This window comes from Acartia tonsa, chromosome 6 (genome assembly GCF_053477335.1).
Source record: "Acartia tonsa isolate MP-2025a chromosome 6, ASM5347733v1, whole genome shotgun sequence".
Lineage (NCBI taxonomy): Eukaryota > Metazoa > Arthropoda > Copepoda > Calanoida > Acartiidae > Acartia > Acartia tonsa.
Genome location: NC_137265.1, coordinates 42,394,088 through 42,417,021, shown reverse-complemented (window position 1 = coordinate 42,417,021; position 22,934 = coordinate 42,394,088). Strand labels below are relative to the sequence as shown.

The 22,934-nt window shown below is 32.1% G+C and overlaps 1 protein-coding gene across 1 annotated transcript in view; it reads right to left on the bottom strand.

Moving 5' to 3' along the window:
• LOC145323113 (protein amalgam-like) overlaps positions 1-22,934 on the bottom strand; it is a 52,692-nt gene that overhangs the window by 13,001 nt on the left and 16,757 nt on the right. Inside the window, exons 5-9 of the mRNA XM_080165499.1 lie at positions 11,197-11,257; positions 5,249-5,303; positions 4,561-4,643; positions 2,004-2,084; positions 963-1,064 (exon numbers count right to left, since the gene is read on the bottom strand). Coding sequence (XP_080021625.1) covers positions 963-1,064; positions 2,004-2,084; positions 4,561-4,643; positions 5,249-5,303; positions 11,197-11,257 — 382 coding nt within the window. The remainder of the gene's footprint in view (positions 1-962; positions 1,065-2,003; positions 2,085-4,560; positions 4,644-5,248; positions 5,304-11,196; positions 11,258-22,934) is intronic.

Genomic DNA, 22,934 nt, shown 5'->3' with positions numbered 1-22,934 from the left:
TATAATTTATCATGGGGTGGTAGGATATCAAGAGAAACTTTGTTACATGTACATATTCATATTAATTTATAATTTATCATGGGGTGGTATGAACTCAAGAGAAACTCTGTTACATGTACATATTCCTATTACATCATAATTTGTCTTTGTCTAGAGTTTTTAAACTAAACTTTACATTAACTGACACACACATAAACACAACAAACAATCACAAAAAAGGCCAAATTCTTACATAGAATAAAGTTACCATAAATTAATTACGTTTCTAAAAAACACAGCAATTAATGACTAAACCGTCATTTTATCATTTATGATTTTGCAGCATTGTTAGTGTGTCGCTAAAACTGTCTTTTTTATATCTATCTATCCAATTATTAAATAATTTAAAACTAAAATATCCGGTGTTTTCCCTCAAAGTGCTCTGTTGAGCATAGATCCCAACATTCCTCACCCCCCCCCCCCAACACCCTCTACTTATAACATAAACATAATCAAAAATTAGGGGGTAGTAGTTTTTCGTTCCATTGGGCAATTGGTATCCCCCAAGGGTAAGAGAACAGCAGATTTAGGCCCCTCAAGGATTAAGCATAGGAATCAATTTAATAAATAACAAGGATTACAACATCCATAAGTAGCGAAGCACAAAAATCTTGGAATGGGCAAACAGAAAAATTAAGGAATAGAGCAGATGTGTAGTTATCAAAACAAAGAAAAGAAAAAGGCAAAACTCAAAGAAAGATAAGGTTTATGTCTTTTAAAACATGACCGACAGACAGACAGACAAAATAATGTATACACTAGAAGCGCATATGTCCTTGGAATCTTTACTTAAAATTTCAGCTGTCTATCTTCAAAGGCAGCCGAGAAAATCACATTTTCCCAATAGCGTTACGAACTGACTGACGGACAGATGGACAACGTGAATTATAGAGTAGCATCGCTAATATAAAGGTTATCTTTACCTGAGAAACGTTATCAATGATGAGATAGGACAGGTATCTCCCTTTCTCGTCTCTCTGAAGAATGGGCTCCAAACTCATTTCCCCACCATCAAAAAGCAATATCTAAAAAATTAGGCATTTAAAATGTTTTTGTCTTTTACTATGGATTAAAGTAAAAAATTGAGGGGGCACGAGCTATAAGTTCAGCCAACGGGGTGGGGACCCTGAGCCGACTTTTAAATGCGTCTTTGAATATCAGCTAATAGCGTCGGAAATACTAACACAGCCAATCTCTACAAAAGAGCAGAAAGTAATTTGCTAGCAGATAAAAAGGGTCCCCACCACTGGAGCCTGGTAGTTATCTCGATAATAAATTTATCCTTCGCTACACATTAAAGCGCAAACACACACACACAGACAAATCCTGTTTCTTTTTTTTGAGGTAAAATGAAGACCTATTGAAAGACAAACAGAAAAGTTGACGCAATATAAACCAATAATTTTATTATTCCCTATGTTCAATACATATACTACGGCTGAGCTAAAATACAATGGAAATTTCTATTAAGTTAAAACTTTGCCTGTTTTTCAAACTTGAGGAAAATTAAAAGAAATTGGAAAGTTTTATTTTCCTGTCTCGATAGATATATGTATTTTCTACTTAGTTCTTTAATCTTAATCAACCGTTAATAACAATATTATCAATCAAGGATATACAAGTTTTTGTTTATTTTATGAGGGGGTAAAGAATCTAAATGGGGGGATATTTACAAAACTTAAGGGGAGGGGAACTGATTTCAATGATTGAGGGAAATCCCCTATATGAATTTGCCTCCAGATTTTTGTTGTGTCCAGATTTTATAAATTCCATATGCTATATTCGGTGGTAAAGGAATTAAGAACCAAAAAATACCCTATTAACCAGTTTCGTGCACAGCGCTTTACCTCAGGGGTGTAGACCATTATGGGGTAAAAAGGGGTAGGCAGGCCTACAAAATATTAAATTTAAGGGGAGTATTGAAACCCCAGTACTTTTTATAATACTATGCCACAAATACTTACCATATTTTCTTTCTCCCATATGATGTAGTCTGGCTTAATGTGTCCAGAGGAGACTCTACAGGTAAGCTCCAGCCTGGAGGACTGCACAATACAGGATTGTCATACATTTGAACTTCAGTTATGGAAATATATAAACCAGCGGCTTTGTCTTTAGAGGCTTATATGGAGAGGGGGGAGAATGAAGCTGCACTGTAAAGTATAACCATATTAGTTCAGCGGTTAAAAAGTTCCTTCGGTACAAACAGACAGACAAACTCATAAACATCCTGTTAATTTTATATAAGGATGGGCTGTACAGGGTTAAGAAGGATATAAACCTTTTTTTACTCAAACAACTTTGTTAACGGTCTTTAAGAATAAATAAGTTGTTAAAAACACTTTTTTTCTCCATTGAAAATACGAGGGCATGGGGTTGGGGTTCATTGATCTATTTAAAGTGATTTTCTTTTAAAACCTTCTCCTTTTTAAAATGAAATTATGCCACTTATTAGAGAAATTTTCAAATTAACATAAAAAATGCTATTTCTTTTTTGCATATACATCAGTTTGGGAACCCTATCAAACAGACAGACAAACTGGGAATTATGTGAAACTGAAACAGTTCTAAATGATTAAGAGGATGGGTATGCTAATTAGAGATAAATCAAAGGCTCCCCCCCCCCCTCCCCCTTCAAAGTTTTATAGTTTTTTCTTCTCTTAATTTCTTAGTTCAAAAATTGGACTAAAATTTTTTGTTAAAGAAAGTTTAAAGACAGTCTTCAGTTTTTATGAGGGGATTCTCAGGAATAAAAGGCATGCAAATTTTTCTTCTAAATTTTAAATGCCATATATGGACATATCTGATTTTTAGACATGAATAAAGAGATGCTTTGCTAATAACATTATACATTATGGTCCTAAGAATCCATATTTCAAAAAACAAGTGAATATAATAATTTTATCATTTGAAATATTATCTAAAAATCACAAATCATTATGTTTAAATTGGACATAAAGTAAAAACTTTCTGATATTAATCATACAGTTCCTAAGCTTTTTAAATAGTACCTGACTGTAACAGGAATCATTATGCCAAGTTTGAAATTAATAAGACAATTATACCATGTCTTAACTCTTAAAGCTATCTGTTAGGTACGTATGGACTGACGGACTGACAATAGATTTACAAAATTTGGATTAAGAATACAATATACTGCTATTGGCTATCCTTTAATTTTTGAGTAAAGTTTATTGTGTTAAAGTTAAAGATTGTTAATTTTATTTTCTCAACTGAGAAATAAAGAAAAAGGATATAGAATAATGGATATGCATAGAATATACGTGGATATCATGACAGGGGAAAAGTTGCTAACATGGACATTATTGGCCAATTTGTTCATCGTTAGAAGGAGAGGAAATGGGGTATCCTTATTTTAGCCAGCTATAAGTTTCACTTTATTAGATTTATAGTAATCTGGTGTAGATCCAAGTAACAATACATCCATTTAGAGAATAAATATATAAGAAGAGAGGGATAGGAGACAAATAAAGACAGACAGAAAGGAAGCAAGATCACTTTTAGATGATTTTGTGAATAAAACTAAATACTAAAACAGACTATATTGAATCTTTTAATTATAGTTTGTTCTAATATAATAAAATGAATCCTTTAATTTGCTTCGTATCATAGACGTCCAAGTTTTTTTTTGGGGGGGGGGTAAAAATTTAAGGGGAGGGGGGTAATTCGTATTTGGGGGGGTAGAATGGCGCGCGAAGCCCGCCGAAATTTTTTTTACCCCCCCCAAAATTTTTACCCTGGGGGTCAAATTTGCTTGGGGGGGTAATTACCCCCCCTGAAATCTGTTGGCAGGGGTAATTACCCCCCCTGAAATCTGTTGGCAGGGGTAAATTTAGTTTACCCCCCCAAAAATTTACCCCCGGGGTAAAATTTTTGAGGGGGATAATTTAAATTTTATTAAATATTTAGTACAAAAAATGCGCGCGAAGCGCGCAAAAATTTTTTTTATTAGATTTTTTATTTTGGGGAAGTATTTACCCCCCCAAAATTGTTTGGGGGGGTAAATACCCCCTCTTAAATGGTTGGGAGTGCCTACGGCACCCCAGGGTAGGGGTAAATTTTAAATGGGGGGTAATCGCCCCATTACCCCCCCCCCTTGGTAAATTTAATCAATCTTGATTGTTTGGTTGAAATTTGCAGTTTATATTTCTTTACATTAATGATTTTAGTTTACAGAAGACGTATTTTTTATCATCAATGGGGAGGAACATAAATCTATTATATATTCATTCATATAAAATTTTTGGATAAAGGTTTATTGATATTTGTGGGATATTGCCAAAAAATAATGATTAATTTGTACTCCGCTGTTTATGAATATAATTACTCTTGTACAATTAATGATAAGAAGAAAACATGAAGATTATACCTAGAATAATTATATCATTTTCCTAGAATATAAATTAGCAAGGCTTTATTATTGTGTGAAGTTTAAGATTTCAATAACTATAAACCGACTGAGTTCTCAATTTCAGAGAATTCATACATAGGCTATTTTACATATTTACTTATTGATTTTAAAAGTATGACAATTGCCTGGTCTACAAATATATCTGGACCTCCGTCTATCTCTGTATTAGAACCTAAAAATAAAATCCATATAAATTCATGGCAGTGCGCAAATTAGTCGAGCACAGAAACCCCCCCCCCCCCCCCTTTATTTTGAAAGAGAGGGATAGGATTCTGGTAGAATCCGTAAAGGTGTGTGTTTTAAGGCTTAAAAATAGTAAAAAGAACGATAATATTGACTTAATATGTGTATTTCTTATTGAAAAGAACTAAAGACAACAATTTTTTAAAAAGTTATCCTAAATTTGAATCGTTCTACTACTGTTTTTTACTTAACACATAACCTTTACGGATTTTACCAGAAACCTACCCCTCTCTTTGTAATTCGGAAAGAAAATAACACATCCTAAATATATTACCGATTATCAAGGGAATAAGGGAACTTTGAAATATAAATCTTATTGATGACCAAAGTTTTATACACACTTTATCTCATTTGTTGACTTTTAAAAAAATTATGTAATCCTATTGAATATTGATTTGTTGGTTCAAATTAGCACTCTACAGCGTTTTCTACTAAAGTTTTAGCTTGAACATCACGATTTCCCTATTCTAAATCTTATGAAGCAGACGGACGGACATTTTCATTAAAGAGTAGCTTTGCCACAAAAAATATTACCTATTACAGAAAGGTTAATTATCTTTGACAGGGAAGTATGGTTTGGTCCCGATACCTGTAAAAAATATACAAAATTAGTTGGATGTCAAGCGCATGAAATACATATACAGTGAGAGTAAAAGATTTAGCCTGTGTCTGTAGCATTTGCTGGTTACCAGTGAGGTAATGGGTTTAAATCTCGGCGTCATAACTTTTGATGATCACAATTGTACCAGCATCTGTTGTGTTAGTTTAGGACTTCGAGACACAGAAATAGTCAAATTGAAAATTTGGTTTTCTGTGGTTTCTGTAAGATCTTCTTTATCAATTTGATGGAGCATTAATTTATCTTCAAGGGTCCTATCCATGCATCCCTGAGATTGCACAGAAGCCTGCCTTTTCAATTCACTTTAAAACTTTTTTCATTTTTTTGTATTTCCAAAGTTTTGATCAGTTTATGATTACAGAGACAAAGTTGTTGATAGCGAAGCTTTTCTACATTTAGGTTGTGTCTGTCCGTCCGCCAGAGACATCTGATTCTGCAATAGTGAATTAATAGAGGATTCCTGTACCTATAAAGAATCAACTCAATAATCATTACCAGAAAGTTAATATGTAGATTTGAAATATATTGATTTTTCAGCTATTTTGACAAAAAAAATGTACATAGTACACATATCCTGTATAATCTAAGATTCATTTAAAGATTTGGGATAATCCTATGAGCAAAGCGACTATTTGATTATGTATGAATTGTTGTCCATATTCATCAACTGGGAATTTAAGAAACTAACATCATATTTTTGTTAAAAATATACGAGCCTTTAATATTTTATATTGATCTTCGCTTTCATTGATGTTGTCATCCTTGTTGTTTTTCTAGTTTTACATAAATTGAAATTGTTTCTCGCTTTATACACTTAAAGTTGTGCATATAGAGGTGAGGAGCCGTAATTCTCTCTAATGAAAGAAACAATACTTGTAACTAAAGTTTTATAATACACCCTCTTATTCGTTGGCTTTAAAAACATTGGTTACTTTTATTAATTCTTAATTGGTAGATATACACAAGTAGTTATAAAACCTTACGAGTAATAATTATACCTACAGAAGGAGTAATCATCCTTTCCAAAAGTACATTTTCTGATTACACATTTATTGTCAAAAATAGGTACGCTAGGCTTTTTATTTCAAAGAAAATAAAAATTACTCCTCTGCTGAAAATTCTCTAAAAGATTATCTAGACAAAAGAATCCGTCAGACTGTCTCTCCATCCACATTGCTAAGTAAAGAATAGGATTTCTAAGGAAAAATATTAGTTTTAATTTTCCTAAAGTGCCTTTCAAGCTCTGAAAATATCTCCCCCCCCCCCCCCCCCCCAACTTCACCCAACCTGACCTAAAGTAATAAACAGAAAGAAATAAGGGAAGGGACTTTCAGGGAAATTAACCTAAGTACTTCAATGTTTATGTTTATTTATAAGCTTCGCTACTTATTGATGTTGTCCTTCTAGTTTTGGCTCCGCAACACTGATGCATATTGTATTACGCTTCACAATTTAATAGATATCATTTATCATCAAATGTGGAAACTTTTTACTTAGAGCTGGCAGCAGTGTTGTAGTGAGCAACTATCTTTCAGGAAATTACAAAGAAAAGCTGCATTCTAGCTGGGCGGATTTATTTGGATATTTTAGTTATTAGAGATTAATTTATAATTTACAGATCTTATTCTAAACTTGCTAAACAATGTTTGAGAGAGAAAATTAAAATGCTCTAAAAACAATCAACGGTCAAAAGAATTTTCTAAATATGTAAACAAGGGGGGGATTTTTTATGCAACCTCTCGTAATCAGTGCACAAATTGCACGTAAAATCCGAATTTCGTTATAAAAGTTAGCATTAGTTATCCTAGGTAGTTCTTTTTATCTTAAATCGAACAAAACGTTAGAAAGTAACTACTAACGGCTTAGCTGCTTTGCGTTTTTTTGTGACTATTTTCAAGCCAAATCCATAATTTATTATGTAGGAATCATTCAACCAACATATCATACTTGGGTATAATAGATTCTCAATACTTAAAATATGTAAAAATCCAAATGAACCAGCTTTATTTAAATTCTAGGAAAAACCTTTCTTATCAAGAAGCTTATTAATATCATCAAGAAGAATATTAATAAATAATATATTTTCGTGGACCTATAACCCAAGGCAAGGATGTGATAAATGATGCAACCCATAAGAACTTTAAAACAAAGGCTATGAAATCAAAGAATTTATCGTTTGTATTGCTAATCTTAGATGCAAAACTTTGGTGATAGAAAATGAAACACTTTATATCTAACCCCTGTGAAAGTCCTATCCCTGCAGGGTCTATATCTAAGGTGCCCTTACACTGCAGGGTTACCATATATCAGAATTATAACCTAAATTATGCATAATAAGATAAAACCTAATTCTGTTTCTAAAAAATATAAAATATATTTAAACTTTTCTATACAATACATCTTATAAAATTTTAATCTTTTGCTATTTGTTTTTTTCCATATAAGTAGGTTGAAAAATGAATATTATTATTTTAAGTTGCATAAAAGAGTAAGGCAAGGATTAACTCGTTTTGCTATTCAAAATTCAGTATCTCTGTCTGTCCGCAACGTTAAAGGTTGGGCCGGATCTACTTGGCTTCTATTTGAGATAGAGTGCTGATTTTTTTCGCAAAGAATCTCTTCGCCAATTAGCACTAAGTATATAACTAAGCAAGCCAGTAATTATTTTCGAACTTTTCATTAGCAAAGCAATTCTATAAGTGTTCGTGTTGGTGTGGCTGTCTGTAATATTAGAACGGAGTTGCAGATTTTGTGTAACTCTATAAATGTTGAAGGCCCATACCAAACCTACTACTATTTTCTATTTTACTACTTCTCTCTCTCTCTCTCTCTCTCTCTCTCTCTCTCTCTCTCTCTCTCTCTCTCTCTCTCTCTCTCTCTCTCTCTCACTCTCTCTCTCTCTCTCTCTCTCTCTCACTCTCTCTCTCTCTCTCTCTCTCTCTCTCTCTCTCTCTCTCTCTCTCTCTCTCTCTCTCTCTCTCCCGAGAGAAACCTTTAACTCCCTCTTTGGGAGAAGCCACCATATATAGGATATGCAATTAAAGGATATAAAATTAGACAAAAGGGCTTATACACATGATAAATTATATTTTTAATAATGAACCTTTTGTTAAATAGTGTATATTTTTATTTAGCGCAGCTACTCTATGGTATGTATGTTTCTATATTTTCTCTGATAACTAGGACGATAGGTTATCATGTAATAAGCGAAACATCTTTAAATCAACTTTTAAAGTATGTCCATAGTTAGGATTTTGATTTTAAGGTTTTTTTTGACAGATTAATAGAAATTTTTTTAGAATTCGGAATCATATCAAAAGCACTGATATTCTGGATATGTTAATATTCGTTTGTTTGTCTGTCTTAAACATTATGCTTCGATGTTATGGATTTTATCATCCTTTTTAATATTTTTATAAAAACTGTACAAAAAATATTACGATTACGTAAAACAGTAAGGAAGGCTTTTGGGGAAATAAGTCTCCAATAAAGACATTGCTTAAAATTCTATACAATTTTCTAAACTAGCCTTTTTAACCTTACATAGATATAACGGAATATGTAAGATTTAGGAAACCCTAATTCATAGGATAGTCTAAAAAGTCCATTACCAAAAGCACATTTATTTCAAAAGTTGAAAATAAGAGGTATGTAAAAACACATGTCAGTCCAAGGCAAGGACGTCCAAGGGGGGGGAGGGGTAAAGTATTGATAACCCCCCCAAACATAAATTACCCCCCCCCTTAAAAAATTTTTACCCCTCCCCAACCCCCCCAAAAAAATTTAAAAAGCTTGGACGCCCATGGTCCAAGGGATTGTTCTATTCTTAATTTTGAACGAACCCCGTCCTTCTTATCTTTGAGATAAAGTGAAGAAAGGTGGGAGGTACTTTTTTCTATGCCTAACCCCAACGTGTCCTATAAGTGCAGTGAACTAACCCTGAGCTACCTAGTACCCAATATATAACCTAACCTGACCTAAATTTCCTAACAAATCCCCCCCCCTCCCCCCCAGTATTCGAGATCCAGTTTTCAGATCTTGCTGATTCTTGATACAATTAAGGAAAAATTTTAAGAAAAAATATTTACATTTTTAAGAATTAATGAGGTTACAAATTTTGCATTTCTCTAGTATTTTTTATTTGAGAATTAAAATTTTCTTTTTTATATAGATGCAGTTTTTACTATAATAGGATAATATACTAAAATTTTGACTAGATAAATCTGATAATTTAAACAAAAACTTTACAATCATTTGAAGCGAAGCTTTTTATAATAATAAGTTAAGGTGTATAGAAAAGAGAAATAAAGACAGAAGAGAAAAACTTGTAGATAGAGATAGAGTAAGAAAGAGAGAAAGATAATGAGAGAGCAAAAAGAAAAATAGAAGGAAGAAATAGATAGATAGCGTGAGAGAAAGAAAGAGAGGTAGAGCAAGAGAGAGAGAGAGAGAGAGAAAGAGAGGAAGAACAAAAGAGAGAGATAATGAAAAAGATATTAATAGAAAGAAAGAAAATGCAAAGAGAGAAAGAGAGAGAGAGATATAGAGAGAGAGATATTGTTTGGTATGAAAACAGATTATAGACAGTCATGAACAATTATAGAGTAGCTTCGTTACTTCTAATCATCAACATAGCAAACAGACAGATAAGACCGAACACATATAGAATAGCTTTGCTAATGACAAGCGAAGCCACCAAGAGACATGAAATATTTAAAAGAAGTCGTCACCAGTTTATAAATAAACTATACAGCTAATATCTTTTTTACTCCTATCTTAACAAATTTATTTTCTAACCTTAGAACAACAATATCTTGGCCTATATTTTGATTTATAAAATTGTAAAATTTGAGAAGGAACAGGGTTTTAGGGATAAAACACTGGAGGATAAATAAAATCTCCCCATTATTCCTCTGAAGATACCAAAGAAGCTCTTTATAGTGCCTCTAAAGAAAGAGGATAAAACCCCAAATGACGCCATATTTCAATAATGGATTAATTTGACGTCATTCGGGACACTTCGGCCTAAAGTTTTTAATTTTATCTGTTTTTCTACAGGCAATATTAAAAGCTTTGATACGAAAGGCTAAATGATGCAACGTAAAAATCGGAGGAGACAAAATTATTGTCCATTAACCTATCCATGAATCCCTGAGAATTTCTTAGGAAGTTTATAATATCTTTATGTATAATAGATGATGTATAGCTAATGGAGGAAGAAAAATATTTTAAGTGCGGCCTTTTAATTTATAATTTATGTAGGTTAGACTTTAGCAAAGCTAACGATAGCTAATTAAAAACTTAAATATAACAAGGCTTTAAAATAAGTTAGTTCTTGTTTCGGGCAAGCTTTTGATTAGTCCGTTAATTTCTGAACTAAATCAGAATATAATAATCTTTTTTTTATTAGACTACGCTCGTTAAAGAATAGTCAAATTTTCAAAATCAATGTTAGGAAAGCTTAGTTTTTCAATAGAGCTAGCTACATCTGTTATATTGAATCAGTAATTTTTTAGTTGTGATTATGAGAGCTAATACTGTCAGGACTGGTATATAGATTCCAAGGATGATAATGTCCATTTAGAACTTTGATTTCAAGGCTTGTTGAATGTTTTATTAGTCACAAAACTTTTTTTAAGGCCTCTTTAGTTTCTATTGTTGTTCATGCTTGTAACGTAAAAACAATTAGGAAACAAATTAGCACAATGTAAAGAATTATATTTGGCGGTTTCCCCTCACATAATATGGAAATTCAATATGGAAGTACAGGAGGATTAGATCCAGCATGGCAAATATGGTTTGTTTAGAAAATAAAAAGGAGGTTTTTTGGCGCAAAAAAGGCTTGAATGTAAAAATTGCGTACCTGACACTCGTAATCTCCTTCGTCCTGTTTCTCCACATTTCTGATCATCAAAGTGAACTCTCTAAAATTAAAACAATTGTTTTAAATTTATTATTATTCCATAATCGTTCTATTGATTTCAAATTTCAATGGTGATTCCTAGTGAAAATAAACTATTCATCAATCTATTTTTAAAATGTTTACCTTTTCTATATCAAATATGTATATGTATATGAATTTATTGGAAATAACCTGCTTATTGAAATGATGAAATCTATGACAATTAGAAATAGTCAGTTTCTATCAATTGTTTGAAATTAAGTTTCTTAATGTACATTTATATCTTTTGACCTTTTGTAGCCTTTGGGAAACAACAACTACAAATTCTTGATATTTTGTGATAGAAAATTTTGATGCTTTCTTTCAAATCTGTGTGTGGGTGCGTTTCTTACCAATTCATAATTACATCAGTGCGAGCCTATACGTGAAGGGCTTGCGATTACCCAATATACCATAACCAAACCTGAAACTAATTTAAAAAAAAAACTAACCCCCTCTTATTTTCTGTTTATTTCAAATATCAATTCTTTACGCGATGGGGGTTATGTGTTCAAATTGACAGTTTGAGGGAAACCGCCAAAAATTTTCGTAGACAGATTGACAATTATAGAATTATAGTGTGTTTTTAATTTTTGGCCTTGGCCAATCAATATGTGACAATTCTAATTTATTCTACAGGGATCCAGGGATTGGCGTTCCTATAAGATTTCATTAGTTTTACCTGAAAAACTGTAGTTTTAATTGAGCAAATATACAAAATACTTTATGAACAATCCGAAGCCACCAGTTACCAGTGGAGGTACCCTTTCCAAAAGTTATAAATCTTCCCATGACTTATAAGATACTTATATAATGGGGAACCAAATCGGTTCAAACAAGTATACATAGTATTAATTTAAGTTGGCAGAGCATTGGGCTTATTTTTTTATTTTCTTTTTCTTGTCCCTTCTTTTGATTTAATACCCTTCAATATTTTCAATACAAATATAATTGTATTGGTTTCCATTCACTTCCACACATTTTTCAAATTTTCAGTTTATTACAACAGCTCAAATTGTCCATCACTCACCATTACTATCAACTAACACGCCCTCTAATCTACTTAATACTAGCGGATTCGGTCTACAGGCTTCTAGGGTGGTGGTACCTTCCCAAAAATAGTAATAAACCTTCCCGGGAAGCAACTCCTTTCATTAGAACCCGATTATAACATCCTGTTACTGTTATATAAGGATAATTTATTTTTGCGAATAAGAAAATACAATGCGGATATGAATGTCCACCCATAGTATCAACTTACCAAGTAAATTATTGTCTGCTTGATATTGGTTCATCAATTATAAATGAACATAAACTCAGGGACAGGGGCGTCCAAGCTTTTTTTTTTTGGGGGGGGGGGGTAATTCGTTTTTAGGGGGGGGGGAATGGCGCGCGAAGCATGCCGCAAATTTTTTTAACCCCCCCCCCCAAAAAAAAAAAAAAATTTCCCCGGGGGTAAAATTTGCTTGGGGGAGGAGTCATCCCCACGTTACCCCCCCCCCCTTGGACGTCTATGATCAGGGATGTAGCGGGACAAATTGTCTAAAAAATCAGCCATGTGACGTCATTAAGGGGTTTTCTTTCCTACTTCTCCTCTCATCTCTCTAATTTTTATGACGTCACATGGCTGATTTTTTAGACACTTTGTCCCGCTACTCAGGGATTTTAATCTATAGAAGGTGCAATTTTGTTTATCATCAATGGGGTTTGTATATAATGTATCATCACTTAAGATACCTAAAATAACCTTAAATGTACCTAGCCTAGGTAAAGTGAGTAGCAGTCTTAAAAATCAAGATTTTATATTAGTTTATAAGTACTTTTCTTTTACACAATTACTTTTATGTCTTTTATGTATGGTTTACTTATTTAATTTATTAATAGTTTATTTCATTAACATACGAATAAGATATGCAAGAATTTGCACCTGCAACTACAGAAATCATCAGCCGAAGCTCGTAGCAAAAAAATCTAAATTCGTAGCTTTGCCCTTCCTTTTTTAATGTTTTCAACTAACAGTAACCGTATCCGAGTCGCATGTTTTTAAAGTCTCCGCAGTTAAGTTGCTTCAAAAGCTGTCAGTTATCTAATCCTGTAGTAGATAGGTACACATACATAGTACTAAAGTGAAAGTTTTAAATAATTTCTAGGCCTTCATATTCTTGTACAATTGATGACCAATACCTAGCTTTTAAGTAGTGCAGCTACTTAATAATACTAGTGCATTTTTTAATTATTAATAAGATATGATAATGGATGTAACTTTATTATTAAGAGACTGATTCTCAGTGAGGGATGGGACAGTGGACTGTAAATTACACTAGTACTCAAAGTTTTATGTTAAAGAGTTTTTTGGTTACTTTTATTGAATTTTGATTGGTCTGTTCCAAACCAGTAGTCTTCAAACTTGTCAACCAATAATTTTAATCTATAAAAGGGGTAATATAAGAATTTTTTCATGAGTTTAATTGACAATAGCTTTCTATACATATAGAAATATTCATTTTTTGCACATTTTGTTTTATTTCCAACTACTTTTTTGCTACAAAAAGTACAAACAAAATATACCCACTTTAGGTCACCTAGAAAAGTTTTTGAAAAATGTAATTAAAGTTGAATCTTTTGTAGGATGTTATGAATGGAAAGATGAATATCAGGGATATAGGGATAGGATAATACAAGGGATATATGTCATTACAATACCAGGGATATAGGGATATGACAATATTAGGGATATTTGGATAGAATAGCCTCAGGGAAATAGGGAAAGTACAATACTAGGGATATAGGAATAGTACAATACTAAGTATATAAGTATAGTACAATACCAATTATATAAGGATAGTACAATACCAAGGATATAGGGATAGTACAATACCAAGAATATATGGATAGTTCCACTGCAAGGATATAAGGATAGTACAATACCAAGGATATAAGGATAGTACAATACCAAGGATATAGGGATAGTACAATACTAGGGATATAGGGATAGTACAATACCAAGGATATAGGGATAGTACAATACCAAGGATATAGGCATAGTACAATACTAGGGATATAGGGATAATACAATACAAAGGATATAGGAATAGTACAATACCAAGGATATATGGATAGTACAATACTAGGGATATAGGGATAATACAATACAAAGGATATAGGGATAGTACAATACCAAGGATATAGGGATAGTACAATACTAGGGATATAGGGATAATACAATACAAAGGATATAGGGATAGTACAATACCAAGGATATATGGATAGTACAATAGCAAGGATATGGGGATAGTACAATATCAAGGATATAGGGATAGTACAATATCAAGGATATAGGGATAGTACAATACCAAGGATATAGGGATAGTACAATAGCAAGGATATAGGGATAGTACAATAGTAAGGATATAAGGATAGCACCAGGGATATAGGGATAGTACAATAGCAAGGATATAAGGATAGTACAATACTAGGGATAAAGAGTTAGAACAATATCAGGGATATAGGAATAGGACCCTAGACCCTGCTATTGACTGCATGCAAGAGTAATATTTAGCTTTTGGAGGAAAGTAGAAATGATACCATTATCTATTTACCACATTATCAAATGAATCTTATTCTTCAATTACTAACTAAAACATTAATAAAACTGTAGCAGACAATAAAATGGGTTATTGTATCTAGTTTATTTTGAACATTTAATAAGTTATTAGATTAATTATCAATGAAACTTCTTTGAACCGTATAGTATTTTTAGGTTTTTGTAAAAATAAGTTGATAAATCTGATTAACAAACTAACGTACCAAAAAAAAGAATGTCCTTGTCATCTTCTTTTTTATTGGTGGGTACTGAATAGGAACTTTGTCATTAGTTTTAAACAATGTAATACAAAGTATATTTATCTCCCCCAAAAATATATTTCAACTGTGCAGGGTAATGAGTTGTAACTTTTGTGAACCTAAACATTTCACCTACTCTAGTTATTTATATTATGCAGTTGATATAGCATCATTAGGAACCTTTTTAACTTCTTTAGTTATTACGCAGTGTTTGACCGAGATTAGAACCAATCACCTATCTGACAATTAATGGAAAGGACTATACCCCTATTTTCCTTAAAATTGTTGAGCGATCACTACAGCTGTATAAAGATTTTAGCGGAAAGAAAAAAATAATATAGAATATAATAACCACTAAAATTATTGTATAAATCTCTATCAAATAATATTGTATCTTTTTTTAGTAACTATAATAATATTATTAATATCTCTATTATCCCACCTACATCAAATGAAAGCTAGATTAATTTATATCATAACCACTCTAATAATATCATTAATTTCTCTATTGTTTCGCCTACATCAAATGATGGCTAGATTATTCTGCATTATGGCTACTCTAATAATATTATCAATCACTTTATTGTCACGCCTACATCAAATTAAGGCTAGATTAATCTGTATTATAACCACTCTAATAACATTAATACTATCTCTATTGTCCCGACTACATCAAATGATAGCTAGATTAATCTGTATTATGACCACTCTAATAATATTATTAATCACTCTATTGTCCCGCCTATATCAAATAATGGCTAGATTAATCTGCATTATAACCATTCTAATAATATTATTAATCACTCTATTGTCCCGCCTACATCAAATGATGGCTAGATTATCTGCATTATAACCACTCTTATAATAACATTAATAACTCTATTGTCCCGCCTACATCAAATTAAGGCTAAATTAATCTGTATTATAACCACTCTAATAATATTAATACTATCTCTATTGTCCCGACTACATCAAATGATGGCTAGATTAATCCGTATTATGACCACTCTAATAATATTATTAATCACTCTATTGTCCCGCCTACATCAAATGATGGCTAGATTAATCTGTATTATAACTACTCTAATAATATTATCAATCACTCTATTGTCCCGCCTACATCAAATGATGGCTAGATTAATCTGTATTATAACTACTCTAATAATATTATCAATCACTCTATTGTCCCGCCTACATCAAATGATGGCTAGATTAATCTGTATTATAACTACTCTAATAATATTATCAATCACTCTATTGTCCCGCCTACATCAAATAATGGCTAGATTAATCCGTATTATAACTACTCTAATAATATTATCAATCACTCTATTGTCCCGCCTACATAAAATGATGGCTAGATAATCTGTATTATAACTACTCTAATAATATTATCAATCACTCTATTGTCCCGCCTACATCAAATAATGGCTAGATTAATCTGTATTATGACCACTCTAATAATATTATTAATCACTCTATTGTCCCGCCTACATCAAATGATGGCTAGATTAATCCGTATTATAACTACTCTAATAATATTATCAATCACTCTATTGTCCCGCCTACATCAAATGATGGCTAGATTAATCTGTATTATAACTACTCTAATAATATTATCAATCACTCTATTGTCCCGCCTACATCAAATGATGGCTAGATTAATCTGTATTATAACTACTCTAATAATATTATCAATCACTCTATTGTCCCGCCTACATCAAATAATGGCTAGATTAATCCGTATTATAACTACTCTAATAATATTATCAATCACTCTATTGTCCCGCCTACATCAAATGATGGCTAGATAATCTGTAGTATAACTACTCTAATAATATTATTAATATCTCTAATGTACCGCCTACATCAAATAAAGGCTAGATTAATCTGTATTATGACCACTTTAATAATATTATCAATAACTCTATTGTCCCGCCTACATCAAATGATGGCTAGATTAATCTGTATTGTATCAGAATTCGATATCTTCGGATGAAACATTTTAAAAAGATAGTCTCAACAAAAAGGTTTATTGGATTATCGCTTGTATTGTTGCTTGCACAGGAATCTACACTATATTGGCTTATTTAATACAATAACAAAGATGACAACTTCCATTAAAACAAAGCTCTAAAACTGTAAGGCAAAAGAATATTAACTTTTGTAGAGTGTCAGCACTGAATATAAATGTATAGGTCTTAGGTATACCAAATTGTAAGTTAATTTGTTATAAAACTGTTTAAAATAGTATACTGATTAAGGACATACTTACATTTTGAAGTCTTGATTATTCAGAATCCTGGGAATCAGCATTCAAAAAAAATCAGATGAATAGAATGATTATATCATACAAAAATATATACTGACGATTATACAGTTGCTACGCTACAGTTGCAAGGGGGGGAGAAAATCTCTTCAAAAGAGATGGGAGAAAAGGGAATTGTCTTCCTCAAAAGTGACACAAAAGTTATATAGTTTAGTCTTTCTCGGACAAATCTAACATGCCTTAATTTACAATGAGAATTATGCGTTACGGACGAACCAATCCTAATTATGGAAAAGCTAGGCTTTCAAAACTGTATAAAACAAGGAAGATAACATCTAATAACAAAAAAGTGAAGAAGATAGGGTAACTAAAATTGAACAGTTTGTATTGATTCCTGGAAAATTTGGCATAACGTTAAATGCAAAGATATTCTATAATCCAATATGAAAATGTAAGTACGTCTAATCAGATTTTAGTGATTTAGCGATATAAATCGTATTATATATGTTAGTGGTCGTTTGTTTGTCGGTCTGATAAATGGATCTTCGCTTTCTTGGATGTTTCCAACCTTGTTTTTTTATGAAAATTACTTTTAATATTTTAAATGATATGGAACATAATTATATACCTATTTATAATGATGTAAAAATGCATGAAAATACATTACAAGGACAATTTTGTCATTTTTAAGCGGGTTTATCTGTCTGTAATTATGTACGCTAAGATCTCGTAAACGGCTGGTATTACCCAGATATTTAGAGGAGGGATAAGACAATAATTTATGAATTGATAAACATACGCAATGATGATAAACAAAATTATCCCTTCAGTAGAATTTATTGGTTGTAAAGTTTGGATACTAATAGTTTGGAACCAACCAATCAAAATTCAATAAAAGTACCCAAGGTTTTTGGACATCAAATAGGATAAAGGGGTTATAAGACATTGGTGAACAATGTAATTTACAGTCCAATACAGTGCAGTGCTTCACATAGGTCTCAGTATGTTTAAGTATCTTTTATTTTTGCATATAAGATGGTTTTAGGCTATAGAAATTACCTCTCTAACCCAAATGCAAGGGGTGAAGACGCCAGTCTATGTATTTAATTTATTCATTGTGTGTATATAAAATGTTTTTGTTCACATCCTTAATGAATCTTTACCAGGGATAGAGGGGTCAGAAAAACCCATTATAAAAGTAACAGGATGTCTATCTATTTTTGTGTTTGATTCTCAAATACCGCTGGGCCAATTTGGTTCTCCTTTACAGTGAATTTTTTTGTATATCCAATGAAGGTTTATAAGTATATTGAAGAAGGTGACCTCCACCCTCCCAAGATAAACCAACCCTAGAAAAAAATCTTCTCTACACCCCCGAAAAAAAAATAGTTTCTTTTAAAAATTTACTTGTTCTTATATCCGTGAAGTTAATGGTTTCTATTAATTAACACCATTACCGAAATTAAGGTCTTCACGAACATTAAAAAATAATTCAAATTTACAGCATTACGGATTTGAATGGTGTTTTGAATTTTATTGGAGCTTTATCTCAAAATGTCTATCGAACACTGAATCTCCTCTCCATATTTTTAAAAAATATTGAGTTTTTTTCTATTCATGTGGGAGGCCTTAACACTTCAGGGACTATACCTGAGGTGCCCATATACTGTTAACATGCCTAAATCAAAGATCCGTGGCGGACATATGAACCGACCCGAATTTTAGAAAAGCGTTGCTATATCTAAATACACAAGATTTTAATCAGGGCTAGACAGCTGCACCCAGGCTTCAAATTTAACCCATTTAAATGCTTTGATTATTTTAAGAATAGAGGGATTGCCATATTTTATTCAGGTTTATTTAGCTAAAAGGGTTGATTTCCCTGAGGCTTACCCGCGGCTGACGCGCGGCTGCTGAGCCATAATTTTAAGAGAGTATTCTATTTTTGGAATCAGGAAATGTATATTTTAATGTTTTTCACCTTCCCGGATATTGGAACGGATTGGAAGCGAAGATTTTCCATATCTAAAAGTTGTTACGAATTGCCAAGACCAGAAAGTCAATTATTTTAAACTCGTCCTACCGATTTAAATTTTGTATTATGGTTCTATAATAAAGAAGCACAATGTAGAAAGTATAGCAATTGTATTATTAATGCTTGAAAGTTCGTGCGTCTATTTTAAACATGTCAATATTTGATGTTTTGATATAGAACATAGATATAATATAGTTGACCTTGATTTGTTTAATTTGATGGTTAATCGCAAGACGATATGCAATATGTTATAGACCTTTAAACATTGAAATTCTCGATACTTGAACATTATTTAGAAATTATAAGCATCCCTACCATATAATTTGATTTCAATTCATACGATTTTCTATTCTTATTTTCTGAGCTTCGCTTTTAGGGATAATGTCATCCTTGTTAATGTTATAGTAGTTCTACAGTGTGTTTTTTTTATGAGAACTTTTTTGAAAGCTATTTTACCCCACTTTTAGAATTTAATGATTAATGGCTTATTTTCTTCGTTTTTTAAGGCAATTAATAGAACAACAAAAAAATATTTCAGTTTTATTAAAAAAAAACAGTAAAATCTAAAATTCAAAACTTAGGTGTCAACATCTAAAAATGGTTTCAGCGCATTTTTCTTATGCTCAAATATTCAACCTTTTGCAAGAATGGCTGCAAAACACTTCAAAGTTTAGATATAGAGCTAAAAATGTATACAGATACTATTAGGGACATGTACTAGAACATATCAAAGTTTAAAGGTCATATCTCAACCAGGGAGGGAGTACTGACCTCCCAAAGTCGACCACAGAAAATCTAATTTTTTTCTTAGAAGATTTAGGCATAAGAAAAATGCGCTAAAACCATTTTCAGATGTTGACACCTAAGTTTTGAATTTTAGATTTTACTGTACTTTTTAAATGAAAACTGAAATATTTTTTGTTGTTCTATTAATTGCCTTAAAAAACGAAGAAAATAAGCCATTAATCATTAAATTCTGATAACTATAAGTGGGGTAAAATTGCTTCCAAAAAAGTTCTCATAAAAAAAACACACTGTATAATGTTTTGATATTGAAGCGTAATGTATGAACTGTTACTTGTTATATTATTATGTTTGCCCTAGGATCTTAAAGTATAAGACAATGGACTACGAAATTATGTACATCCCCAAACAAAATCATATCTTCTGTAGATTAAAATTATTACTGAAAAATGTTAGAATTTGGGCAACAACCAATAAAGATTGATTAAAAGAACCCAATTAATAATATAACATGGTTAGTTATGAAACTTAAATACAAGTTTAATTTACAGTCCAATGTCCACTCCCTCCCTGAAATTTATATAACTAAAATTGATATCCATATAGCAAAAACTTACAGCCATATTGCAAGAAATACAATACAAATACAAAGCTAGTCTTTCCCTGTTCAGTTTTGTGAGTAATGGGATGTGTGTCTGTCTGTAAGTATCTCTGTTGTCTGTATCTCCAGTAAGATTTCGTAAACGGCTTGACCGATCATTAACATTTTAGTTTCAACGCAGTAATGTGAGGGGGGAGGTATACTTTAGAAGGTATAAAAAGGAGAAGGCATGCCCACCCAATATCTATTTTAGAGATGGTGTTGAGACCCGTTCTACACCCCCCTAGCTCACGTAACTGTTTCCAGGGTACATTTTTTAACAAAACATAATCAGGGGTATTACCTTACTACACACCCTCTTAAAATGAATCCTCCATACAAAGGAGTAGGGCGAAGATTAAAAACCTTTAAATTAATAATGTTTTATAATCTTTTACATAAGATTAGATTTGTAAGCGAGAAGCGAATTTTTGTATTTGCTAAACTTTATAAAATGTTTTAATTTGAATTATCATAATCCTGCGGGCTTACCTCGTCCTAGCCTTAACTTCAAATGTAAAAAAAGTTAGGACTAACGTTTCAATCCACCACCCCCAAAAAAGGATTTTAAATTCTACCCATATGGTAAAAAAGTTGGTTTCTTTTGGGAAGGGGGGGGGGGGGCTGTTCAAAGACTGCAAAATATAATAAATAGGCACAGATCTCATAGTGCATTTCTTGAAGTAGTTTAGAATATCTAATATTACAATAACTTTAGAATAGTTTAAAACAAACTTCACCTTATGAAAATCATATATTAATTTTGGAAAGAATGTTTTATTTCCAAGATATCCTAAAAAGAAATTGAATTTAAGAGGGAAGTGACTTTTTTTGACTTGACACCCCCTTGGCTGTTTAAGGGGGGTGTAGACCCTTGTCTAGGATGGGTGTACAGGTGTGTAAAATTGAGGGGATGGGGATTCGCGCCTCTGATTGCAAACAAAAATATTTTGCTAACACTTGTTCTGCAGACCAAAATAAAATTAATATTTCATATCTTAGTACAGCTATGATCACTTTTATATGATGCTTCATAGTCGACATAAAACATTGCAATTGTATCTTGACAGAACGCTTCGGTGTTGTTTGGTCCTTTTGTTATTTTATTATCAATGCCTAATGATTGTCAAAATGACGAAGTAAATATCCTATAACTCCTTATGAAAACCTTATATCTTTTATAAAATAACAATAGTCGCTGATAACTATTGAATTCCAAGAAAACCTCAGTACAGATCTAACAAATAATTTTGGTTGGCCACAATTTGTGTACTTTTCATTAGAAAGTATGAAGAAACAAGGACAATCGTGCTCATTAGCAAAACATCAACAAAACTTGATGATTTAATTGTAGGGAAAACACCTTTGAAATGTACTTAATACTTTGAAATTTGCGTACTGCTTGTATTTAAATTTATTTTATAATATTTCAAGACCGCGTGTATTCAGTTTTATGTCCAGTTACATAAGTTGAAGGAAGTAAGATCAAAGCACAAGTGGAGTAGTACTAACCAATAGTATATAAACCTGTCTCTATCAGAAAACCTCATATTTAATATTACCATCCATTGATTCCTCTATTTATTTATCTATAACTAGCGGTTGCGCCCCTAGAAGTCTTTAGGGGCTCTTCAGGGAAGGGGAGTGGTAGCAGTCGACCCTTCACTTTACAATCAAATTTTAAAAAAGGAAAAAGAAAAAAAATATATTATTGGGGGGAGATTCGGATCTTTTGCAAGAGCGATTTCTCTTTGAAGGACAAAGGTATCCTCCACTAGATAATTAAAAACCATTCAATGACCCATGAGAAGTTTTATTGTAAAGGAGAAGCATATCGGTCCACAATAAATACAGTCAGCATCCTGTCAACTTTTATATAAGGATTGAAAGGACAAAATATTGTTCGAATCTCAGCCTAATCTTCATCATAGCTAAAGACGTTAAAAGCCGTAACTACTCTTATCTCAAATTAATAGTAAGAATAGGGGGAATGCCTTCGCCGTTAAAACGCACAACTAACTTTCATGTACACTTAGAATTTGCAGACAAAGGTCCAGCAATCAAAGTATTGGTTGTCTGTAATAGCTGAGACCTACTATAAAGGTCTGGCCCTGTGTTTCTATCAACCG